At 37.5% G+C, this 27,416-nt stretch overlaps 1 protein-coding gene and 1 long non-coding RNA gene across 3 annotated transcripts in view; both read right to left on the minus strand.

The window, feature by feature from the left end:
• Positions 1 to 1,918: 1,918 nt before the first annotated feature.
• LOC113483233 lies at positions 1,919 to 7,026 on the minus strand. The gene is made up of 2 exons (XR_003398994.1): positions 2,202 to 7,026; positions 1,919 to 2,164 (listed from the first exon to the last, which is right to left on the minus strand). It is a non-coding gene; the product is annotated as an uncharacterized LOC113483233 (long non-coding RNA).
• A 32-nt stretch (positions 7,027 to 7,058) lies between these two features.
• Positions 7,059 to 27,416, minus strand: part of CLSTN2 (calsyntenin 2) — a 361,722-nt gene continuing 341,364 nt past the window's right edge. For both annotated transcript variants that reach the window (XM_026854581.1, XM_026854582.1), the window contains 8 exons: positions 20,119 to 20,285; positions 16,553 to 16,701; positions 15,110 to 15,333; positions 12,805 to 12,975; positions 12,030 to 12,175; positions 10,476 to 10,599; positions 8,739 to 8,923; positions 7,059 to 7,972 (listed from right to left, as the gene is read on the minus strand). In XM_026854581.1, the coding sequence (XP_026710382.1) occupies positions 7,757 to 7,972; positions 8,739 to 8,923; positions 10,476 to 10,599; positions 12,030 to 12,175; positions 12,805 to 12,975; positions 15,110 to 15,333; positions 16,553 to 16,701; positions 20,119 to 20,285 (1,382 nt within the window). In that variant the 3' untranslated portion in view covers positions 7,059 to 7,756. The remainder of the gene's footprint in view (positions 7,973 to 8,738; positions 8,924 to 10,475; positions 10,600 to 12,029; positions 12,176 to 12,804; positions 12,976 to 15,109; positions 15,334 to 16,552; positions 16,702 to 20,118; positions 20,286 to 27,416) is intronic.

Consider the following 27,416-nt stretch of genomic DNA (forward strand, 5'->3'; position numbering starts at 1 on the left):
CTGTTTCACACTGAAACTTTTAATGTCTCTTGTTTCTAGAAGATTAAATTTCAGCTTTTTTTCACATCAGCTGGAAACCGCAGCTCTTTCTGTTTGATACTCATGCATTATTCTCTTCTACCTTCCTGTTCATTCTTTCCTAAATAATAATTCAATTTTCTAAAAGAACTGACCGCAGTTGATCCATTACACTTTCCAAAGAGCATATCCAGTTAAAACAACCATCGACCATCTCATCTACATGTGTGCATGTTAAGCAGATTGTAAACAAGAAGTTGGTGCCAATTTCAGTACTGGTTTGAAATGTCATTGTTGTCATAGACTTTGTCAGGGTTATCTGATCAAGTCTTTTGTATCTTTTCATATATTTAGGGGGAGGCAGGAGTAGAAAGAGAAATTGTAACAGTTTCTTTGGTTTTGTATTCTTTAGGATATCCTGAAAACTTCAGCCAAAAATTATTTTATGGGTTTATACATCTAAAGGTACCTGAAAGAACTTTATATCCACTTAGGAAATTAAGTGCCTCTGAAAACACAGAATTCTGTCTAGATTTATACAAAAAGAATAGTAGGGCAGCAGAAACTTCCATCAAATCTTCTGGGTTTCTAAAGTATGAGAATATGATTGTAAAACCTTTGTCCCCCATTTGGAGACAGCTTCTCTTTGCATTTGGCAGGCTTTATGCACCTTGCTTAGTGAAAGCTGCACTCTTTTATTGTACAATGTATTTAGCTGGGAAAAAAATTATTCTGCTTCTTTGTTCTCAGTACATGTATAAATACTGACAATACATGGTCCTGTAGCTTCAACATCTGATGAATGCACAATTTCTACATGAGTTAAAGTTGAAAAAAGGAATGAGGGCTTTTTCTGAACTCTGTTTTAAATGTTTTTAATGTTTCAAATTATTGTGAGTTTCTTCATAGGCAATAACTAATGAAAGAGGAACTCAACGTTCTTGACTGTAACCAGTGTAATTCATTTTGCGTGTGTATAGCTTGCTCTACAGTGAGTAAGTAGAGCTGCAACAGAATTACTGAATCGTAACACCACCAAGCTCTTTGACAGTCATTTTCATCTACAGGGTACACAGTACTTTGCGAAGGATGTCAGTATCATTATTCTTATTTACAAGCAGAGAAATGTAAACTGTAACTGACAAACCACTGTTGATACCTACTCAACAGGCAGCAAAATGCCTTTAGGGAAAAAAGGGTACCTGACCTGGGAACTGCCTTTTCATCACCAGAAATGAAGTTATGAACATACAAAACCTCCTGGATTCATTTTCTTGTGTTAAGCTTCAATAATGTGGCTTAGAATTGTTTATTATTTTAAAATTCTCTCTTAGAGGTTTATGAAATAAAAGCCCTTGCTCCCCTTTCACCTTTGCTCTGAGCATTGTGAATTTTTATTTTATTATCATGTCTTCTTTAAGGAAATAAAACACAACCCAGAAACCCATACCAGACTTGTACCTTGTTACTCATACAAAGGTAATGAAGTATAATTACCTTCTGAGATATCGCTGGAGTAATTTTCCTGATAGATTTAGCAGAATTATTTCTTGAGACTGGGTGTGTTAATAGAGTATGTGTTTTACTCTAGGGTAACTTTACTGGTCATCTTTCAGACCTGTCTTTATTCTCCACTGTAATAAAAAGTAATCTGGATTCCAGGAGAGACAAACCAGGAAAAAAACCCAACCGAACAACAAAACACCCTAGTGCTAAAACAAACGGACCGATCACTGGACAGACTTTCTTTTGTTGGTTCACCTGAGACTATAATCTCTTTCAATGGAAAACTAAAACATGTAGCATTAAGGGACCTGATACATTTGAGTTTACAAGACTCCCCACACTGCTTATTATATTGTTTTCTTTTGTGGTTTGTTTGTTTGTTTGGTTTTGTTTTAAAAGCATTTGACCCAAATGTACAAAGATCACTGTTTGCTTCTGAGTGCTGTAGACAGTATTTATATTATATTGCAAAGTGTTGCATGGTTGGGACATCATAAGCATGGGAGTGTTGTTTTTTTTGGCATCACCTAGATCTCTGAGAGACAAGGGTGGCTGTCGTTCTTATGGCTGTTTGGAGTGGAACTTTTACACTATGAGGATTACAGGCTCTGTGGGCAGTGAGGATGTGACATGACCAAAGCTTTTTCTTTCTCAGCTTAGACTGAGGAGGTAGAAACCTAACATTATATGGTTGGTGATGCTGGCTGAAACAAAAGGAAGATCATATTTATATACTGCAATGTTACGTACAATTAACAGTAATATCTTTAGTCATTTCAAAGATCTTCAACTGTCCTTTTAAAATTTTATTTCTATCTCCTCCTTACATTTGCCCAACTGGTGTATGAGAACTGCCTTAAGCAGATATTAAGTAAAGGTCAGCAGTTACAGTGATCATCCAGAGGTGCATTAATCCCAAGGTTTATGGTCAAAAAAGTGACATATCAAGATGAGGCTACTGCACATCCAGGTTTCCCCAAATATTTCCACTTCTTTGTTCAATAATTTTATCAGGGCAGAAACAGAGCCCACTGGCCATTTGTCTGTGATTTCCAGCTAGCCAGCAAGATGACTAGCATCTGAGAGAGATCTTAAAAAGCCATAAATTGGCCCGTTTTAAGGGCGCAGATGCTATATACCTTTGATTCCAGCATTTCCAGATAGTCTCAGAGCAACTCTAGATGTGCTGCCTGAATCTGGGCAGCTGCATAAAACAAGAGATGTATTTCCAATCTAGTTAATATATATTTCTCTATATATATACAAATACATACAATGTTACTCAATTTGTATGTATACAAACTATTATATATATATATATATATGCAATATAATGTATCAATTTGTGTATGTTTGTTTCAAAATTCTGCTCATATCACTGTTACTTCTCAGTTTGTCAACTGTCAATATTTTCAAAAATTTTATTTCATGAAATTGTTTTTTGTCAACACCAGGATTTGATCAAGCCCCAAATATCTAAGTATATTTAAAACACCCTTTACAAGCTGTGACACCTTTATTTTTCTGCCAGATGAGATGGTCTCTTGCTGTTAACCTATTGGTGCTTTTAAAGACTAGTGCGGAAATAGTATACAGCATATATCCAGCTACATTCCATAGAGGTGAAGCAAATTTGCCCCCCAAAATTAGGATGCTAGTCATAATGTCAGACACCAAGATTTTTAGCATTTAGGTCCTTTGCCTACTGCTAGATTCCTGGAAATTGTTTATATGGAAATTACATTTTGCTATGAGACTTTATTGTCATTTTCAATAAGCCCACAAAAAATGGTGGGAATATACTGGTATTGAGATATTTAATCTAGTCAGCATGTGTGAATTAAGGGGACAGGAGACTGTTTTGAAGCCCTGGAGATGTTCTCACAGTTTAAATTCCTCTCCCTAAGTATCCATATGCTTTTGCAAACATCCTTAACTTTGGTATTATAATGTATATTTCAGGATACCAACAGCAGCTCCCCATGGGTCCTGCACACCAGACCTTACCTGCTGTCACCTCAGTGAAGCCTTTCATTCTCATCTTCCGCTAAGCATGGATGGTGGTGGAGATGAATGGGGTGGTGCATGTGCTGGCACCAAAATTTCCAGAGGAGGAAGTGTTGTATCCCAACCTGCTGGGATCCCCACCAAGTAAAAGCATTAGAGCTGCCTCTCAGCTTACAGGTCAGGGAAAGAGACAGCTGAGACACAAACTAGGTGCAGGGCTCAAAAGTCAAGTAAGAGCTGCTGAACTACCCTCTGACCAGCCTTAACCTGGGGCTACTAATGTCCTATGGCATGTTTTTCGGCTTAGGGTCAGGCAGAACAGCTTCTGCAATAGAGACAGTGGATTTTATCCCCGCTAAAGGAACTTTATAACTCTCTGAGTCTTTCTGAGTCCCATTTTCTTCCTGAATGAAGTAAGGATGGTGCATATGCTCACAGCAAGCCCAGCACTGCAACACACCAGAAAGGGAAATCAACTGCACCTTCCCATTAGCCCTTGGTGAGGGAGATCGTCAGTTAAAAAGAAGTCGAGCTACCACTGCAGGATACTATCGCCTGTTTGAATGAACAAATAACAACATTTTATTTCAATTAGTGTTAAAGATGTAATGAACCCTACATGTCTACTTCTAATTTGAACTGGTGTCAGCCAATGCAGTAAATATTGAGATTAATCTCAACAACTGTGCATTTTAAGGTTTACTTGCAAAAATAAAATACCTATGGAGGTGGTAGAAGTGAAAAAGAAACATGAACTATTGATTACAAAAAGCAATAACTCAGTTATATTAATTCAGGTAACACAGTGTATCACTATCTCGAATTTGGATTTCCCAGTTTTAGTTAAGAATTAAAAAAATTTAGAGGCATTCATTGACGTGATGTCATTTTAAACCTCTGACATCACAGATTCCTGATGTCATTTACTACAGGTTCCCCTTCAGAGATGTTTTTTTTGGATGCACTTTTTATTGCTACTGCAGAAAAGGCACCCTTATTTATGTGCCTTCATAGCTCAACCCTGCAACTGGGCTAAGGATAAACATTACATCTTAAAGAACTAGATACTGCAGTTGCCGTTTCAGAGTTTGCAGCATAAAATCTTTTTTTCAGACAGGAAAGGAGAGATTTTTAGCTTTTGGTTAGGGGAAAAAAGGCAGGGGCTTGTATGTATGCATGTATGTATATGTTCTGGTTTGATTTTAAGCAAGTAGTTTACATCAAAAAATAATTCATGGAGGGGAGGCAATATAATTAAAAATATTTCAGAAAAAGTGATATTTCTGTTATTCTACTAATAGGCTTTTGCTCATGAAGCCATTGCTGTTAGCTTCTATACAAATATGCTAATTCTAATCTTCATTTTGTGGAGAAGTATCTCATTCTCACTAACATTTTGCGAAAAGGATTTTTCTGTTTATTTGAATGAAAATGCATAATGCACTCCAATGAGTAATCTAAAATAAGTACAGTGATACATTTTAGTCTGCTGATATGTTGTTGCAAACAGAATCTTAGTGATAACACATACATGCCTGTATTACTTTACTTAGGTTTAAAAATGTAGGTTTATTTACAATAGAGAAAATACTTTGTTTGCGTCTTGTGTAATGTACCAGCATGACCTGAAAAGCTTTGCTTCCAGTAACAAAAAGATAAAAATCTATTAGATGGAGAAACACACTGATGATGACATGAGCATATAAAAGAATTAAAGGCTGTCAGTAAGGTTGTAAATTGCTGTTTTCAAGTTGCCCAAATGTTTGCTGCGATAACAATAATAATAATAATAATAATCAGGAATAACAGAAATTTAAAAAATAATTTAAGTGAAGTTTTAAATCTGAAATTGACTTTTAAATATCTACTTCTAATTTTAAATCTTATTTTTCTTCTGAGCAGAAAGCTTTGCTGATATATGCTGATAACAAGGATCATGAAGAGCCTGCTTCATGTCACTAACAAAAATTAATGCTAGGAAGTCATTTAGGATACTAGGATGCTAGAAAGTGATCTAACATAAAATTTCTGTTCAAGATATTCAGAAATTTTAAAATTATTTTATTATTAAACAAATTTTGGCTGATTTTACAATCTGTATTCTTGCAGATAAATTGTATGTATGTGGGCTTGATTCTGCAGATATTCTTGTAAATTTAATACATGTGAGAGACCAGAAAACTAATGAAACAAGACTGCTTATATAAGAAAACATCTATATTGCCAGTCTTAACAATCAACAAAAAAGAGCATGAAGATCTCAAATTTTAAATTTAGTTTAGAGTTTTTTTCATTTACTTTCTAGTTATTAAACTACAAGGTCTACTTGCTGTCAATCTTTCCCTGCCACTATCAGATGCAGAAACTGTAATTAAAAGAACCCCCAAACCCACCATATATTCTCTATATTCCAAGGCATTCAGGAGCTGATAAAAATTTAGTATTGAGGGAGGTGGATACACTCAAGATTATTCCAAATTACCCTTTGCAATATCATCTACCATAGATGAGTGTTCAGGAAGGTCCTGTTGTGGCAACACTGCTTGCTTCTCTGGGAGACAGGAAAAGAGAATGTAGCTCATTTTAAACAGCAAATTACAAAAGCAAAAGTTAATGATGAAATTGTAAAGAAAATGAAGTATTTCTAGAAAAAAAAAAAAACAACCAACAGACAAGCCACTAGGCAGCATTCACTTGCATGCCATTTTGTTTTTTTACGCATTAGAGCAGTTAGTTATCCTAGTAAGTGCTGCATCGTTTGGTATGCAGAGCATTTGAAGATGCAACAATAATTAAGGAAAGGGGACAAAAAACCACACCACACAGACTTATTAACACATTGTACATAGCTTTTCTTTTTTTTTTTTTTTTCTTTTCCCTTTTTAAACAGTGTTTAAGAAAAATATGCTGTGTTACCGTAACAAACTAAAGTACTCTCTCAACCTCTTAAGAGTTTAGGTTTTGTTTTCACTTCTTTTGGTTCCAGATAGGTTTTATTTGTTCTTGTTCTACTTTATAAAACCCTTTCTTAACATTAATGGCTTCAGGAAGAAGAAATAAGGGAGAATTATGAGCACAAAAGAGAGCTGACAGTTGTGTATGTTGTTACTTTCTCTTGTGCCACTCATAGGTGGGTTGGGGTACAGAAGAAATAGGCCATAATGTTTTATAGAATACAGTCAGACAGGAATTCCAGCTGGCATTCACTAAAGCAAAAGGGAACATTTTCCTCATGTAAAATCGTTTTTTAAATCCCAACCATACATAGCTATGGAATAATGGGGTCACTTATTTTCCACTACTTCAGTAAGATACTGCAGCAAGCTAATGATTTTACAAGACAGACAGTTTAAAGCATCGATTTGCTGCAAATTGCTCAATCCATAACTAATGAGCAGCTCTACAGGTTTTCGGTAAATCAATCCTATTAGAATTTACAGTTTGCATAAGATCATATTACTCAATCTGTGGACATAGAATGGTGTTTTTTTTTTTTTTTTTTTTTTTTTTTTTTTTTTTTTTTTTTGGTAACCTCCAGCAGCCCCTTGTTGCTGTTTTCTTAAACTCTTCTTTTTATGGGTGGGTTGGATAAAATCCCTGTCTTGGGGGTTCTGACAGCATGCCTGAAAAATACACCAAACACTTCTACACAGGCACACATGCATCCCGTGTCAAGTCCTAGTTATATTCCCTTGCCAAAGAAAGACAGTTAACAACCAAGAAGGCAGGACAAGACGACAAATGGAATTCAGTCTCTGTCACCTGTAGCACTAAAACTCTGCCCCAATTTGAAGGTGGATATGTTTTACAGCTGCAAGTGTGAAGTCAAATGGCAACTGTTATTTGGACCCACACAAGTAATTCTTCATAACAAGCTGAAATCTCTTCTGTATGAAAAAACTAGCAAAGGCAAAAACCTCTATGGATTGAGTGACAGGACTCTTGTCACATTCTGTGGTAAAGAAACAAGAAATTGAGAATTATGCTTGCTATCAGATCAAGTTCTAGATTACTTCATTACTAGTGATGCCTGTATGTTTGTACCATGTTTTCTCCGGGCTTCGTAAGAAAAGGGTCGGTTCTATCATTATCAATTACTACAGCAAGATCATTTTAGGCAAAACAGTTACAGGCAAGCAGAAGTTCAAATCCTGTCAGTGAATTCATAGACTCTGAAAAAACACTGTAGTGGTTGTTACAAAAGAGCAATGTGGCTGGAGGGCTGTTAGTACGGGAGTGTTGAATCATCCCACTCCAACTGCTCTTGCCTGGTGGCATTCTGTTTGTCTCCTTTTTGGACAATCACTTCCTCTTCTTCTTCCTCCTCCTCCTCCCCCTCTTCTTCACTTTCATCTGATTCAGCACTGGTTGTGTCTTCCTCTTCATCTTCTATGTCTTCTTCCTCACTCTCTTCTTCTGTCTGGTGAGGCTTTTCATATTTCTACAGTACATTTAAAGAAATAAAAGAGACACAGCAGAAGAAAAGTGCCTTCTTGCTAGACAGCAGCCATGAGAATGTATTTATTCCACATTTAGAAACGATAACATGCTGGGAAAATCTGCTTTCCATTATGTGACTACTGGGCATCAAATATGATACAAATACGATACAGCTCAGAAGGAGCCAGAGGGGTACAGAGCCCTGGTAGAGAAAGCAGTTGTAGGTTAATGGTTGGCCTCAATGATCTTAAAGGTTCTTCCAACCTAAACAATTCTATAATTCTATTCTATGATTCTATGAATTCAGTAGCAAATATTCAGAAACTCCTGTAACAAGAACGGAATGCCAATAAGCAATATATTTGTTTGTTAGTCAATCTGCCAAAATTGTTTCTTTAAATTGCTGGTCATTTCCCCTCCTTTAGTGTGTTAGAGCTTACATTAAAAAGTTAAAAACAAAGTAACTATATCATATTGGGTACCTAGGGTGCAAATATGGACGGAGAGAGAAAGTGATGTTGTGCCCAACACCGTCCTATTTAATAATTATATATGACAACAGATATTAAGTGCTCAATTACATATCATCATGGTGTACAGACCTGAAAACTGAGATGGGGTCCAGAGTGTACATACATACAACTGTTCTGCCAAGCCTAAACAAGTGTACTCTGAAGGAGGCTTAAAACTCACTGCTGAGTAAGCTACCAGCCCAGACAGTAACTCCTGGCAGTACCATGGTATAATACTGTGCCTCAGTTATGTACCTCCATGGGGTTGACAGTAATCGTCAGAGCAGAATCATCCCAATCCATTTCATTTTCTTTACTTCCCTCGTTGTCTGCAGAGCTGTGCTGATGAGCTGTCCGAATTCGATAGACCCCCAAGGTTATGATGAAAATGAGTATGCTCACACAAATTATGATAACGATAGTAGCCACACTTGGAACAACTGGAACAAAAGGTGGAAAAAGGAATGGGCTTATATTTGTGGAACAAACTGACTACAAAACACTAAATACATTGTCTATTTTTTTCCCCTCAGCACCTCTTCCTTTGGATAGAGAATCAGCAGCTATCTGTCATGAGCCTGGAACTACAGAAAGTGTTGACAAGTGCCCACCTACTAAGGCAGAGCATACACGAATGCTGTTTGCTTACAGATATAGTACTATAAATCATAACTAAAAAGTGAGTATGCCTACCGTTTGTTTTTTAAGCAACTTTATTACAGAAGACAAGTAGTCAGTCAGTCCAGAATCAATTAGTTTCAGAACAAGTGTTTTTGCAATAAGGTTCAGTTATCTTACCTGCATGTTGACCCCTTCTGATTATAGCTGAGGCGTTAACTTCTCTTGTGAGAAAAAGTATATCTGAAAGCTTATATTTTCAAAGGTTTCAAACACCTGTACTGCAATTTAAATCTCAGTCTCCAAGAATTAAAACAACTTATTGCCACTCTAGTTGCCTGCACTACAACCTTCCTGGGAGACTCTTGAGGATTCAAGGCATTTTTCCTCACTGTTCAGTTGCACTCTGAGAAGCCTCTGTCTCCACTCAGTCACAGGAAGAAATCTCTGTGAACTACTCATATATTATCAGCCTCCTAATTAGGTTACTGGAGAAGTGCTGCCACTTTCTATGTACCTTTGCTACCTAGGTACTGCAGTTCCAGGAGCTACAGTAGTTCTGTACCCCTTTTTATCACCTTGCCCTGCCTGTAAGAATGGAATTCTTAAATAAGAACACTATTAAGAAAGAACTAGCTTGCAGTAGTTCATTTTGTAAAAATTCAGTTTCATTTTAGTAAAATGTTCATACAAGTGTACCGAAAAATAATTTTCTAAGTATAGCTGTATATAACTATGTACACTTTACATCAGCTTTATTTCTTTACATATGTATCATTCAGCTAAAAGGATTTCAAAATTCAGAATTTAAAAAGTTATCTTTGCTCTGTGTTTAAGGTATACTTTAACTCGTCTAAAAATTCAATTTAAATTCTGTATTGAGTATACACTAATGCCTCCTGCACATGGCTAGGTGGACCTATGTTCTCTCCAGAGAGCTCCAGACTGAGGCCTGGACAGCAGTTAAAGCCCTTTAGCAATTATATATTTAACAAATAATACAAACATTTCTTCCTTTTGCTTAGAAAGGGGTGGACAGAAATTAATATGCCATAGAAATACAGATGCACAAAGACAATATGAGCATAAATATTATCCTTTACCATTCAGTATTAGAAACAAGGCATTTTCTTAACTATGTGGGTCAGAGTACACAACGTTTATTGAAGTCTTAAAAAAGGAGACAAAGTATGTCCTTGGAAAGAAAAGAGAATTCGCTGTTACCTTCTTTCATACCTGTGCAATGATCTCTGTGAGGTTTCAGAAGCTGTAACTATGGACATCAGGGCCTTATTTGTTGGCCAGGCTGAATCACAAAGGAAATGCCAACATACCAGAATCATTATGAGCCGTCTCTGTAAAGTCATCACATACCTGAGTTGTGAACAGTACTTATGCTTCCCTCTGGGTGGTGGACAGATTGGAGAAACTGTGGTTGTATTATCATATGATTTACATGGTCCATGAAGTTGGAGTTGGAGCTGTGTAGAATATTAACCTGTCACAAGAGAAAAATAAGAGATCAGATACTAAGAAGTGCTCTATATTCCTGCTGGCTCCATACATTACACTGAACTATGAAGTTCACCAGCAGATAGGAACATTATTATATAGATCTTAAAGGCCAAATTGACTTTTTTTATGCCATTGAAAAATGCACGTTAATATATTTCTCATTTCTAGCATTAAACCATTTCTGACTGTAGACTATGAAGTGGCACAAAAAAGGATTTTTTTGATTTACTTGTCTGGATAAGTAGCGACTTACTTTCTCTATACTAATCAGATTTTAGATGTTCCCTGAAACTTAGTGGGAGATTTGTCACTCTGAACACTGATAGAGAATGTATCAAACTCATTGAGTTTAAAACTAAAACAGTAATAGAGAATTAAAAGAGATTTTAGTTTTTTCTCCGTCCTTACTTTCAGAGTGACTTTCTTTGAAGATGCCATATCAATCTCTGTCCTACTGATAGTTATAAGCAAAAACCCTGAAGTCATTGTCAGGGCTGCAGAATGCTAAGATGAAAAGAACTTTCAAGACAATGTAAGCATGCAAAAACTTTCAAAACCAATTTTTAAGTTTTGAGCCTGTTGCTAAAAAGGTCCTGTCCTTTCTGTAGTTACTTGGTACCCGAGTTCTAGGCTGGATATGTTGGTTCTTCAGAACTGGTCCATGATTTCTGCTGAGGTGCATCAGCAGTAATTCTCAGTCCCTGAGCCACTGTGCTGCCCTGGACTCAGTACCAACACACATAAGCTCAGGAGAGCTATTTAAATATTCCTGGGGTAACTGACTATGTCTGAGTAGTGGATCCAAAAGAAAATGACAGATGAACTCCACCCTATGTGTTTGTTACCTGTATACTGACTTTCCTCCCCAAAGAAACCTGAAATGATGTAAATTATCAGAAATGATCTCTATCTGATCAAGAAGAAATTATAAAACTTATCATAAGGGGGTAGTGCTTGGTGGAAAAACTGAAAAGATGAATGCCATGGGAAAGAAGAGTGCATTAGGTTAAGTAAAAAAAATAACTGATCTAAGGAAAATCATGAGGCTGTAATTTACTTTCAAGCAGGTGTATAAATCTTCAAAAAGGCTTGTAGGTCTGGAAAAACAATGATGATGACCTTAGCTCCCATTCTGCTTGAACAGGAGTAATTCTCTGAGTTAGTGGAGGTCAAGAGAAGGGTCATCTCATTATATATGTGGAAGAATACAGAGACCCATACTGAGGAATGCCCACAGGAGAAGTCAACTTCCTATTTGAATGGAACTTAGAATTTTTCCTCTATTTTTTTTTTATAGTAACCGTAACATGTCAATCATTTAACATATTTTAAAGAAAAATCGATGTCACAGAAAATAAAGCTAGTGCTCAGTATCAGAGCTGGAAAAGAAAACTTGACTATATGATTGCTTACCTCCAAGTTAAATTCGTTGCTAGTGTAACGTCCATTTAGCTCTGAGCACTTGACTCTGAACTTTCTGTCAAAGGTGACGGAAGTGTACCAGTTACGATATCGAATCTGCTGAAGAACCTGCTCGTAGTTGTGCATGCTGTCCACACCTGAAATGGTGGTAGAGCAGCAATAATCTCAAGGAGATGCTATGTAACAAGTGCTCCATGCAGTACAGGAGGAATCAAATGTTCACAGAAAATACAAATTTGGCAGAATAATCTGAAAATGGCAGTGCATCAAATATTACCTGATAGAGCCTTTGGCTGATACTAAATTATGCGAGAATAGTTTTTGGAAATTAATATAGGTCCATGATGAGAGGAACAAATACAACAGCAATGATTTAGAATAAATCATTTAGTAATCAAAAAAACTGTTCAGTGAGTCATCAGCACTGTGGAGGAGCACTGAGGAATCCCCTCATTCCCACTTGCCACTCTGATGGTTCACAAGAACCCCCACGTTTAAAGAAAGCAGTGTTGCTATTTTCCTTACTTGGGTAGTAGCAGGAGGGATGCTGAGATCAAGACAGAGCTGTGCTGTATTCCAAAGGATAAACACAGTATACCCAGAGATCAAGAAGTGACTATGTTTTTTGAGACACAGTCTCTCCTGGAAGATTTTATGGCTAGTACATCACTAATTTCTGTCTAATTTCTTTCGCATTAGTCCTTTCATCCCAATAATCTAATTGTTGGTGTGAAGAAATAGGAGAAAGCAAAGTCCACGAACATACCATAGATTGAATATCCTGCTGTGGAATTTGTGGCATCTAGATGTTTTCCTTGAAGCACCACATGATCTAGCTCTAAACACTCTTGTTCAGGATCTAGTTCTGCACCAATGACCAAAATATCACAGAAATCCAAGTTGTGAAGCATTTCCTCCAATACCATTGGTTTATTGGCTGTGAACACATGGCATAAAAAAAAAAAAAAAAAAAGAAGAAACTAAGATAAATGATCACAGGACATCCCAGTCATTTTATGTGCTTTGCATCAGGACTTTCAATTTTTGCAAAGATGGCTGAATTGGTTTTTGCCAATATTAAATACAGCATACTTGAAGCAAATCAGAAGAGAAGTGTCTCTTTTGCTGGTTCGGGTGCTATGATGATGATGGCCTACAAATGCTTAGTGAGGCAGATGAACAATATATTGCTTTGTAATAAAAGGCATTCAAGAACAGTATTTGAAATAGAAAACTGAAATTTGATCCTGGAAATAAATTCATGTAAACTGACATGAGTTGTAAACTGACTATCCTTCAGTACGTAGGATTAAAAAAAATAATTCTGATACTGGAAAAAGAGTAGCATATTGGTTTAAATATTTTAATTCTCTGGTCAACTTAGCATACTTGCTAATTCTGGCAAGACTGCTTAACCAGCTCCCTGAGGGAGAGGCTGCAATCTTGGAATTTAGTGCCCATTTTGTGAATTTCATTTTAGAGGGCATGTGGAGAAGGAAGGAACAGATAGAAAAGTCTCATGCCCAAGATTCCCAACTCCTAATACAGGGAATTTGAGTATCAAACTCGAGGCACAGCTCTAACATCTGAAAATGCAGACTGAACTCTAACTTGCACGCTAGGCACATCTGAACATTGCTAAGGTCGATGAGTTGGACTATTTCATGGCAAGCTATGACAGACAGGCAGAAGCTGGGCTGCAGAGTGGGGGAAAAGCCTGCACTGGTCAGCTTTGCTGCTCTGGCTGTCAGTGGGCAAACAGGAGAGGTAGGGGCAGCAATTTTAGCTATTGGTGGGATCCCACTGGTTTCTCTACTGAGGCAGGACAAGCAGCAACGTATTGGCATTCCAGGGGCCCTCCACAGGTAAATAAGGCCTCAGAGCCATAGTCATGCTGCTGCCTCTTAGTGGAAATAAACAAGAGCTGGCACATTAGGACGACTTTCAAGGAATTAAATTGTAGTTTAAGAAAGGCTGCTATATTCCTTTTCAAGATGAGACTTGGGCTTTTTAGGTTACAAGGTGCTACAACAGTAACTATGTCAATAACTGTACTGGGAAAACCTGCAAGAGATGAAATTTAAGAACTAAACTGGAAGGCAGTAGTTCCTAGCTCACTAACAGTTGTGATGATGTCATAGCATTTAGGGACACAGAGCTTCATACATGCATTGGGTCTTAAGTGATGGATAATGATCACTTTTCTGTTCAAGAATGTATGCAGCTGATTGCTATTACGGTATGACACATTTCCAGCCTTGAGAGGACAGATGCAGTTTCAGGCAAGTGATAAGCAGCATTATTACAGAACATGGCTTCAGGGAATCCATGCCCCTATACTTGCACATCATTAGCGATTTTATCTTTTCAAGAGATGTACATCTAGTTACTGCTTATTCTAGTCCAACAAATATTGTTTAGAATGATTCTTCAGATTACTAGGCTTTTAATTTACTGTGCACACAAACATCCAAAAGGAAGATTCCTTTATAGACAGTTATTTTAAACCTTATTTGTATTTTTGAACATTCACCTAGTGTCAAATAATAATAAATACACATATTTCTCAGCATTAGAATAAACTGTCATAATGGAAAAAAAATCTTTGCAAATTATTATCTTTACATTATATAGATGGGAAAACTGAGGCACAAGATTATTTTCTCAAGTATCATGAAGAAGTCAGTAGCAGAGCTGGAAACATAGGAACAGACTAAAACTCCAACTATTAGTCAATTAGCGCTTTCCACTTTATTGGTACAACTAACAAAATTCTGTTACAAAAAGATTCTAATAAAAATATGCTATTCAGCAGAACATGTAAAGAAGAGTGGAATTATTCTGAAGTAGGCAAGACACTAAATGGAAAAGCTGTTTTTTTCAAAGCACATACTGATCTATCACTATTTAACACATTTTTCAATGGGTTTAACTGAATGTCTTCAGTACAGCCTTACTGTTGCCTAATATTGCCTAAATTAATCTGGGTGAAGTGACTTCCTTTGTGTTGCTTGTTTGCAATATCCTTATAAAAGTGAGTAAGCAGTAATATTTAAGATAAATCCACAAACCTCTGTCATGTTCTTTTAAGTCCACTGGATGCTCCATTTTAGTGACTGTGCTGACAATCCTGACATCAGGTAACAAAATAACACCTCTTTCACTTTCAAATTGTGCAGCTGGTCTAGCAAAGTGGTCCATCCCACTTATTGTAATCTTGGGCTCATTGGCCTGAAACACCATTACATATGCGTCTATATCTGGGATACTTATGCAGACATCTTCACCAAAACATCTGAAAAATATATTATTCATTAACTGCATGTAACACATTGCACATCAGAGGTGTGTGGCGCTTGCACTGCCCAAAACCCACCTGATGGCTCTCATCCTTTTGTTTTCTCTCAGATCAGTCTATTCCACACTTTGGCACTGCCACACATAGGGACATGCATCTGTACCACCATGTACATAGGCCAGCAGTGACTGTCACAGCTCTGTTCCTCTCATCCCCTCCCACATTCACAGCTACTGAAATTAGCTAGGAACAGCTTTAGCAAAAAGATTCATGACAAGCTCAGTCTGTAGTAAGGTCACTAGGAGACTAATAGATTGATGTTTAACTGACATTTAAATGGTTAAAAAAAATTAAAGTTAATTAGATGGTAACAGGTAACTTTAGGAAACCTAACATTAAATTCTCAAAGTAATAGCTAACGAACATAATATGGTTATTTTGTCATGTGTGAATAAAAGGCCCTTATTATCCATTTAAATTGAACCCATCATGAACTCATTCTGGCACCCACCAGTATTTGCCGGGGACAAAAGGGGCCTATATTAGCATTTTCATATGAATCAGCAATCAGCACTGTGCTTTGGGAGTGAATCTCCTGACAAACTCTATTTTACTTCACCTCTGCACAAGGCTCGGGCCAGCCTTGGAGTGCAAACTGGACTGCTTCCAGTGTCACTACTGTTGCATGAAAATGGAAGGACATGGATTTCTGTTTAACACCCACCCCAGTACTCCAGCACTGACAGCCATATAAGGATACAGACAGACAAGACTATTTCAAGCATAGCTACAAATACTGTTCTTGCAGCTATGTCAGCTGTTAGATGTAACAGGCCTGATTTAAAAAGTCCTGGCTCTACCTATCTCAGAAGAGATAGGTACTTTTACCTATTAGGTAACTTTTAAAAATGAACAGTAAAATAAGAATGTAATAAATGTAAGTACTGTTCAGTCCAGACTATATATTCCAAGCTATAAACAGAATACAAGTAAATTACAGGAACAAGAGAAGTTTCTTAAAAGGACAATATTGAAAGAAAACCACATCATAAATCAGCATAAAAGTAAATGAAATTCATCCTTTATGCTCAATAACATAAAAGTATGATTTAGCAATGTAATTTCGTCAAAACCTCTTCTTTTTAGAGGTCCAAAGAAAAAAGTAATTCGTTAAAAATATTCCTAATCTAATCAGTTTGTCTGAAGTATAACTTACTGGACTTTAGATGAGACTTTGAGACGTCGTACGCCTGCAGTAGGAAACTGTCTAGAGTTGATGTATGAGACCTTTTGGAGAGCTTGATTTATATTCTCAATGTCATCTCCTTCCATGACAAGGACTGACTGGGAAGGGTTGAAGTGATACTAGGAGAAATGCATATAATTAGTATTTAAGGTAGCAGGTACGGAGTACAATATAAGACACCTCTAAGTAATGTTGCACAGATGTGAGTTTAAAATTTAATGATTTAAGAAAACAAAATTCTTACTAGCTACCATTGGCTGAATCCATATGTTGTTCCCTAAAACACGTACTTGTAGTAGTCATGTATTTCGTGTCTGATAACTACTGTTATAATTAATTTAATAGTAAACTAATCCGGATTTGCTGTACTTTGCCCAGCCTTATCAGCTTTGCTGATACCATTTCAAAACCTTAACTGTCTGTCATCATTATTATTACTATGTAATTTTTTTAGGGTAAACACATCCCCCATATACAAATACTGGCTTAAACAAGAGTAGCATGCAGCGGCATATTCTTCCTGCTTTCTATTTGGTTTTACCCTGGGCTATCTTTCTGAGATATATTTCAACATGAATGAATACAACAATTGTAACATTTACCTCCTACATCTTCATTAATGTCAGACCCAATATAGGGGATTCTCCTTTGTCTGTCTCATGATCAATAAGGGTGTCATGATTTAAGATGGAGCTCCTACATGCAGAAAGCCAGTTGCTCATTTGAGCCAACAAACCTTGCAAAGTCAATCGCTATTCTTGTAGCCCTGATCTTTCTCTAGCCCATTGCATTGAACATTAAACAGTCTTGCTGGCCGAGAAACTTTGCTACTATATTCACATAAAACCAACTGATTTTATCTGCATCATAATTCATCCTGATTTCATTTTTTGGTCTGTTTATGAGTTCAGCAAACCATCTGCATTGCAGAGAAAACCAGATTAACCCCCTTGATTTTGTACCCTACTGTTGTCAGCAAAAATGCAAAGAAATGCACCCTTTTCTTACATGCAGACCCTTCCCAAAGCTGCGTATTGATCATATGAACATGTTCTATTATATACAGACAATGGATGTCTACACTTCCTTACAATGAGAAAGGTTAAACAGTAAAAGAGCAAATAGACTGTGAACAACAGAATAAAGCACGGGGTTCTCTGCTGAACAGAACACAGAGGACTGGGTTTAAAGCTTGTGCAGGAAGGTCATAACACATGGAAGGGTATTTTTTTAACAAAGAAAGAGGACTAACATGAGTCACAGCCTGCATAAACTTATTTTTCCTTTCTGTAAGTGAGCAGTATTAGAGAATAAAATTAGCAAAAAGAGACTCTAGCTAGCTAGTTAACTTAATAGCTCAGCTGTCAGAACAGCTGGAATGCTGCCAAAGGGATTGGAAAAAGCCTTAGTCTGAGCCATTTTTGTCTTTCTCATTAAAAAAGGCTAAAAATAGTGACAGTTTAGACAGTGTTTCTGAAAGCTGCTACAGATATCTAAAAATTAGGCTACAGAAGAAAAAAAGTCCAATACTAGTGTCAGAAACTGTATTACAGCTGCACTGCTCTTTCTTAGGTGGCTAAAGGGTGAAGCTTCATGAGTCCAAAGTGCCAGCAGAAACACCTTCCAACATCAGTTTGCCAACATTGAATCTGCTAAGCAATATGTAAATAGCCACACAGAAACTATCTGTGCAACTGTCACACATGCTTGTCTAAGATCAGGTATGTTTATTTTTGACACGAGGAGCCCTTTCTCTTTATTAATCTTCTGTTCAAGGTCAGGTGCCAACTCTTCCACTTTCATCTGAGCTTCTTTCTGTCTGCCCTGATAAGAAACCCTACCACAATCTGACTGCCCCTTTCATTTTTGCCTCCTGCTGTTGAGCTTGCTGAGGAAGTAAAAATGAAAACACTAACTTTAAAAAAACAGTCTCATCTGTATTTTGGAAAATGAACATGTTTTGAAGTTTGGTGAAAGAAAGAAAGAAAAGGCAGAAAACAATCCCTCATCTCCATGTTCCCCACTGCACTGCTAGTACAGTAAAGAAGCCGATCACCCATGCTGGTGCAGCAGTGGGTGGTATAACATGGATTTTTCCAAGCCCATGAAACAAGACTACTCAAATATTGCCAAGTTTTAGAGTGCGACAATAGGAAGGAATTACTATGCTTTTAAGCACCATGGACCAAGTATACACTGCTTTAATTCATGTAAAATCCCAGCAAAGAACCTACTGGTAGGCATATACACTTGTTCCAGAAAATCCTACCTGCTCTTTGTATGCATTGTATTTTTTTTAAATAGCTTTTATTTATAAGTGTGTTATTTTGCTGGGAGAAGCAATGTGAAATTCTTGGTAGCATGAAGAAAATAAAAAATTTTAGGAGCGTTTTGCTCATATGTAAAAGCTAGCAAAACTCCTCCTTACCTTTGCACTTTCAATTTTCATTTTTACCCTTGTTTTCAGAAAACATACTGGTTATACTACAGCACTGTAACTTATCACCCAGACAGGCATTTGAGTGTATTTCAGGTCAGTCTCCTATCTTTAGCTAATAAAATGTAGTACATGGCACTTCCACTGCATACTCCAGATCAAGTGTTACAGCACCATCCTCCTCCCCACTGTAAAACAACATACTAAAAAACCGCCTGTGCAGTTTCACAGGATGCATGGTCTGCAGCCAAAGTATCTTCCCAGTTTGAATTTGAAGCTCAGCTCCTTTGGAAGATGGTATTGTCATTTGTGGCTGCTAGGAAAGAGCTTAACAGGGTGTTTACACAATAGGCAGAAGAACATCTGTCACCTAATATTGGTATCAGTAAAGGGAAACTGTCAATGCATCTCATGTGAGCATTGGAGAAGTTATAGTCAAAAATCCTACATAGGTATCCAGGAGAAAAGAATTTGTCTTAACGAATGCAAAGCAATCTGGCCAGTATGTCAATCGAAACAGGATTTCCCTCTGTCTGTTCTCTAGTCTTCGAGGAAGTGTTATAATATCAGTAAGATAGCCATATGCATAATGAAGATGGATAATGTTTTAAAAGAAAATGTAACATTTTAATTTCTTGACTTTAGGGTTTTTTATAATCCAATTTTCATATCCCATAATGTTTTCCTCTTGGAACACACCTTGAATTTGTCAATACTATGCATTGGGACCTCTTTCAGAGTTGCCTCTGGGTGAAAGATATTCCAGTTATGTTTTCATTGCTTTAAAGCTACTTCCTTGGAATCATGTCCATTTCTGTAAAACTACCAAAATAAGCATGAGAACATGACCTGGCAATTCTTAGGGACTCTGAAATATCAGCAGCACCTTACTTTCTGAGTATCTAGCTTTGCAATAATGGAAACATTTTTCTTTGCAGCGTCACAGCTCTTCTGCTGTTCTGCTTTTCTTTGCATGACTTTATGGGAAATTACATTGCTTCTGGGAGTACATTTGTACTGTGTGTACTCTACCTTGGGCTCTCCACTTCATATATCAGATCTAAATTTTTATCAAAGATTATGTCAGTTCATCCCTCACCTTTATTCCTTGGCCAAGACTCTCAAGAGAATTAATATCCAGACCTTCCTTGCAGGCTTGCAAACAGGAAATCACTTTCTGACTCTCAATTTTGCCTGGTCGGATAGTAAGACTGGCCAGGCTGCCATGGAAATACTGAGCAAATCTGGGCTTGGTGACTTCACCTCCTGCAAGAAAGAGAATACAAAATTATTATCAATAACAATAAACAAACCAAACATCTAATAATTAATTTTATGTTTTAACACATTTGAAGAATTTATATATATTTTAGACAAGTACATTCAAGATTCCATTTAGTGTGATAAGTGGAATTGCTTTGTGGGTTGTTGGGTGGTACCTAGTAGCAGTCTGTCTTTAAGATTCTTGTCAGTGTTTTTCCAGTATTGCATTCAGGTGTTTATAAAGCTGTGACAACATACTCTGAGATGAAACATAGCTTCCCAAACCTGTGTCCAAGAAAGCACAGCACTTTAAAAAATTGATAAGATTATTGAAGTGATCAAACACAAAATTAAAAAAAAAAAAAAAAAAAAGTCAAAGGTCCAACGTTTATTTATACAGAAACTGTATTTGCAAGTTTTCTATTACAAGATCACTTACACAGACTTTGTCTTTATCCTCCAGAAAACATACTACCCGAGGTTCTGAGATGTGCTAAGAGTCATGGCTCTGTGTAAGCGAACTGCCACCCTCTCTACAACCGGTTGTCTCTAAGGATATGGTGTAAATTCAGAGCAGTGAATGCAGGCCAATGCCCAGCACTATGCTAAAAGCCTTACAGTGCTTCCCTTACCCAGAGCGGCTCATCTGGTGCCAAATCAAGTCTCGTCACTGCACGCTGCATTAGGCCCTCTAGCTATGCTCCATTCAGCTTCACTCTAGGCAGTTTCAAAGGAAGACTGATCTTTAGGAGTTGTCAATAAAATGTGATTACATACTGCCTGCACCAGTGATCATCGCATCTAAATTACTCTTGGGATATTTACTGATTTACGTATTCTCCTCCACAAGAATTTTTAGAGCCTGTCTTTCCTGCAGGTGCTAGCTATATCAGTGCATGTGAATTACTGCCTACCTTGAGCCTGAGAGGACTAAGAGAGCCAGTGAAGCCACACAGACTAATTGGATTAGCAGTTGATAAACTGTTGTAATTGGTAGGTAACTCATCTCTACAGTGTTTGTAGCTTTTGTGTCAAACAAGCTATTTCTGACAGGTAAGCTAGCTCAAGCTTGAACTTTAACTTGAAGACTTGTGTGTGGATTTGGGGTCGGATAAGGTGAAGTGGCAAATTTTCTTCTGGCTGATGTTGCAACCTAAACGTCTGAAAAACATCACTTCTAGTCTGTGGAGCATGAACACTATGAAGAAGATTTGAGTTATTTTATGTAGCAAAGAAAATACACACTGGTGTACTGAGAGAAAAGAAGGTGTCTAAGCAGGCTGTTTCTTTGTAGAAGTAGATAGGTTTTGTTCATCTTTGTTAACATTGCAGCACAAACTACCTCTCTTTTTACCCCAAAGAAAGATCCTCAAGGAGAGATTATTCTCCACTCTTTCATTCATTTGTCCATTATACAGAAAACTTCCTCTGGGAGGAATTTTTTTGAGGTTTCATAGAAACTTCGATGTATGCAACAGCTAAAGTGCAGGATTAGTTTGTTCTGTAATTTTGGCCTTTCTGTTACTTACCAAGACAATTTTTTGTTAAATAGTGCATTATGGTGACACTGGCTTTTCAGCAAAAATGTTATATTTACCTGTTTATATCAATCTTTAAAAGTACATGTTGCCACTAATACAGAAGCAATGTGTCTGGACAGAAAAGGTAAGCTAAATTAAGAAAAAAAAAATCAAATCTCTCCATAAAAAGGAGATAAAGAGAGAAAAATAGATAAGAAGTTACAGAAGAAGTGAATCACATTGTGCTTTGAAGTTTGAAATTCTCATATCCCTAATGGTATTCTGAGAACAGCAAGTTCCAAGGCAAAAACACCAACAGTAATCCTGGAGCTTTGAAATTTAGAAACCTACAGTAAGTCTGTCAGTAGACCTTAATAGTTCTGAGGAGATGCAAAATAAGAAGCAGTCTCAGATAAGCTAATGTATTTAAATATGAAAGTGGCTTATTTAAATGTGTACAGAGCTAGACAAGATAGAAGAGACAATTCAGTGCTATGGCTATGCCTGACAGAAACAAGCAGGATTAGCCAGTTGAAGTAAAGCTATAGAGCAACACAACTGGTGTTTACATCCATGAATAGGAATTTCAGATTTTTTGGATTTTTTTTTATTGGTTGGTCTTTCACTTTGGACTAGTTCTTCTATGGTGTCATTGACAAAGCACTTACAATTACATTGCTAGGTCATTTACAATGATACAGTAGTTGCCCATAAGCAATATTAAATATACAGAGTATTCACTGTGCTCAAGCCCCACTTTTTTAAAAAAATGCTGGTGTACATCTTGGGGTTGTATAATTCAAATTTAAAGTCATCTGTCCTGTAAGCCATCTGCCCAACCACTAACATAAAGCATGGAAGAGATTATGAGTGTTTCTAGGAATAAGCTTTTAAAATGCTCTGCAAATACTGTCATTCAAAACCAGTGAGTATTTAAAGAACATACTTATCCTGTTCACAGGACTAAGGCTGGGTTTTGTGTAGATCACAAATGTAGACATGTAGATCAATTTTGGACTGTAAAGGAGGTGATGTAATTTTTGTTATGGAGAGACTATCAACTGCTATGTGAAAAAAGCAGGTATTTCAAGAAAATATGAGTGAAAAATAGGTGGGACTAACTAGTCCTTATTGTGTTACTAGAGAAAATCTGCAAAACTACTCCTGTAGTTACAACTGGGTGATTCAGGCTGGGACAATTGCACTAGAACAAGGGATAGCAGTCTCAAGGGACACTGAGGGGGGATACCGTCTGCTCCCTAGCCCCAGGACAAGAACAGCTGTACTTAATCTATTCTTGAGAATTGCCTGAGCTGTTCTAAACTCTTATGAAGACAGACACTCCCCAAGCAATCCACTCCAGTGACCATCGATCCTTAGATTTGGAAGCTTAATTCCTAACAGGGAATGTGAGCCTTCAAAATATGGCTATGCCTTCTTTTCCTTCACCAGGGTAAACGAGGCTTCTACATCTTCTACTTAACACTGTAGACTATGATCATTCCTGTTGCTTTTCCTGGAACTCCTGCTGTTACCTGAAGTACTAACCATAACCTAGTGTTCTTATCAACATTACCTTGTTTTACATAGGACATGCCTGTTAATCCAGGGCAGTGTCAGTATGAGATTTTTTCACATGAAAAAATATGAGCACATGAAGAGAGGATACTATCTCACACTTTATTAGAAAAACTAGACTGGTAAATAAGCCTTCCATAAGCACCTTTTACCAGAGTTAAAGACAAAATTATACACCTGCCAATTTTATCCTCAAAGGTGAACAGAAGTCATTACATCTGACTCTTATCGCAGCTGCTTGTAATTGCAGTATGTTGACATTTTGATATTCTTCTACCTCAGCATTTCAGAAACTTCTCAGCTCAGTGGGGTATATTGGCTTGCTGATATGTTTCAATTGCCAGTAATTATTATATTGCAAATGGACAAAATCCAATGCAATAAAATGGGGAAGCCAAACCCAAAACTCTTGCTAAAATTGAAGGAATGGCCTAAAGCCAATCTGCTACAATCCTGTATTATAGCATTGATAAAAGGAATTATTGAGAATATAGTTTTTCAATCTCAAAATAATTGTCACAATAAATTGAAAATCCTCAGCAATTGGCTGTTTTAGTCCTGCCTGTATCAGTGTTTTATTCATGCTTTGTTCTACTATGTTAGTATGCGTGAATGCTGTGTTTCCTGCTTTAGTATTCTAATATTCTTTAAGTATTTGACCTCAGCTTCTCAATGGGTGCAAATTTAGTCTAGGATGGCCAATCTCCAAGTCCTAGTCACTCTAAAATTCTTGCCTCCCAAAATCAGATGAGTATAAATATATTTAATCCAGCATGAAAATGGCAATTCTGTAGCACCTTAAAGCAGAGTGTGTAATTGTAGCTAATGCTGATATTAATATTTTTACAGAGTATCATCTAAATAATGATCTTTCAAATAGAGATCCTTTGCCCTTGGGCATGATACATTTCATTCCTGTGCAGCTCCAGATGCAGCTGACAGGCAACTCACAGCCACTGACTTCACTGGGCAGGAGGAATGCTCAGTTGCATTGTCTGAATTTGGCTCATCACTGAAATTACCACATGCTAAGAAACAAATGAGGAAAGGCATAAACTACTCCCAACAGCCCTTACTGCTTTAAGACACTTTGAACTTAACTCTTGGTTCTGACACAAAACTGAGTCTAAGCAACAATATTTTTGAGATAATGAAGAACTAAATAGATTACACAAGCCTCTGGAGCAACAACTCAGAGAACGAAGTGGAGTTGCAGTGGTGATGATCTTAAGGTAATCCATGTCCTAACATTTTTCTACTTCCCAATGTCATGGTGTAGTGAAAAATAAAGTGTTCTGTAACATAGCATCCTCCAGTTTCTGTCCAGAGGTCAGGCCATCCAGTTAACCTAGACTGACTCAGCAACTTTCATGGGATGTTTTGCTGTCAGGGTCTTTTTGCACTTTCTTGTGAGATAGAGCTCAGATACAGCTCACCTCCGTAATGATGTTATAGCATCAAGACCTGAGAGAATAAGAAAACATACTCTTCAACTGTGTTACATGTTATGTTTCATTCAGCTCTATGTTTATTGATTACTATGGATTAATATGCTGTGAGTGTTAATTCTTGAGGGATAGTTAAGTAGTTAAGACTTAGCTGAATGATGCAACCAGCAAGGGAAAACGGAACCTTCTCTACTGTTTGTCAGGGAATTAGGTTGACGTCTGTAACACAAAAAGAGACTGAAACAACACTATAGAACAACATCAGTTATTCTCACTACAAACCCTTGCATGACAAATTTTTGAAGCTAATGGGTTTCTTTTTCCCTTCCTTAAACATAAATGTTGCAGTCACTAACACAGTTGTGAGGCACCTCAGGCCACAGTGTTAGTCAAACCTCGATAAAAGTGTGCACTGCTTTTTCCACCTGACCCAGCACGCACATCCACTCCCAAAGTCTGGCAGATACAGGAGGATGGATGTTGGCTTTCTGGCATTAATTCAATCCTTATAATGGGAAGACAGTGTCAACAGACTGTGGGAGGCATCCAGAGAAACTGTTGACATACATAATCATTCACTATAATGCTGTTCACTGCTTAGTCATTGCCAAAGTAGTATGTATCACATTTTTTTACTTGCTGAAATAATAACTATTTTCTGGACTGAGTTTCTTCTTCTTCTGTGCTGGTTCTGATCTCTTCTGCCTGGACCTTTATCAATGCAGAGCAAGTAGGGCAGCTCAGACACTAGGGGTAGAGGGGTCCCTCGCACCAGAACATTACCCAGTGTCACCTTGATAAAGTCTTTCTAAGTTACTTTCCTTTTCTGCTAAGTGTGAATGCTGGTGGAGGTGAACAAGGATAGCACACACACTGACAACAAAATATACAGAAGAAAGGTCCTGCCCTGGCCTGCTGGACTTCCCACCAGATAAAACCATTATAGCAGACACTTGGGTTATGGTTCTGAGAAAGATGCAGCTGAGATATAACATAGGCACAGGGCTTAGAATGAGCTGGAAAAATAAAGTGCATGCTGCTACTGGAATTACCTAGATAAGTAGAATTTTCAGGGTTTACTAATGTCCCATGATACTAGTTGCAGCCTAGGGGTAGGGTTAGGCAGGGGCACCTCCTACACTAGGGTCAGGGTGTTCCCTCCCCACCAGAACCTTATAACCCTCTGACTACTGAGTGTTACTTCCCACCCGTGCTAGTCAACACCAAGCCGAGCCCCACAGCACGCTGGAGTAGGAAGGCCAAGTCGGAGGATGCGCATGCACACCATGGCAAAGGCAGTGTGCTGCACCCACACGGCAGCCCTCAGTGGGGAGCGATCAAGCTGCCAATGAAAGCAAGACTTTACAGTATCACTGTGTTTGGCTCATTCCTAAATGGTCACAAGCACAGTTAGAGTCGGTGCCTGAATTTTCAAACACAACAGATCAAATGTAGCATTAACCTACTTAATTTTAGATGAGTATGTTGCAGATGCCTGTCCTACTTGTGGGGCAGATCAGTCAGGATGTCTCCCTTATACACATGGAGGAGAACAAATGCTTCTAGTATACACATCACCTTGCAAACAGCTAGAATCTCTCAGATGAATACCAATTTAGGAGGGTTAAAGGGGGGGACTGTCATTTAGCAAACACCATCTGATCCCAGCCATGAGAAGGTTCTGTTAGATATAACACTGGAGAGTCTGGAGAAAACTGAAGATTCTCAGGATTCAGACTTCACAGCGTTAAGGCACATTCATTAATGAAGCAGAGTTGATTTCCATGACATATTTTTTTTTCCTTTTTAATTTCACATTGGTTTAATAATTGGTTGGTTTAATATAAAGTGTGACAGAATTTGATTACCATTGAATTTTACCGTTGTATAGTTTTTGACTTCAACATATAAAGTGTTGTTTGCATTCACTCACCAATCTCCAAAGAATAATCATGCCTTTCTGTCAAACAAGTGACTTTATTGAGCTCTAAGACCTTTTGCCCTACCCTAATAGTGAGCAAGTAATTATCAGGGCAGTCTAAGCACAATGAGGTTTTCACTGGAAATGATGAATCAAGAGAATTTCCAACTGAGATGTGATTCTTTTAAGACATTATAGACTCTGGTTATATTGAGCCAGACAATTAAGGAATGATCGATTATTCAGGATGCCAACATAAAGGTTGAAGTGAATCTGGAAGCAGCTGCAAGACATTCTTGCTCTGAAATCCTCAGGTCCAAGCCCTAAAATTTATCCCATTTTTTTATTATAGCAGTTTAGGGAGCTGGGTTTAATTCCCTGACAAATAGCCTGGCTGTTAAGCAGAATAAAACCTAACATAGATTTCAGGAGTAGTCCCAATTAGTGACTCGAGTTTTTATACTCCCAGAGCTTCTCAGCACAAAAAAGTTTTAGTGTTTTTTTATATCATTCAGACAGAAATTACTCAGAAAATTACTCATCAAATATGGCGGTATTTAAGTCTCCCTCCACTCTTGGTAGATGCCATAACCTGACACTCTCACACAGACAGCTTTAGGCTTTAAAGCATTATCTTCTCAGTGCAGAGAACACTAAAGAATACCTG

Source organism: Athene cunicularia (assembly GCF_003259725.1).
Source record: "Athene cunicularia isolate RWA chromosome 9 unlocalized genomic scaffold, athCun1 chr9_part1, whole genome shotgun sequence".
Taxonomy (NCBI): Eukaryota; Metazoa; Chordata; class Aves; order Strigiformes; family Strigidae; genus Athene; species Athene cunicularia.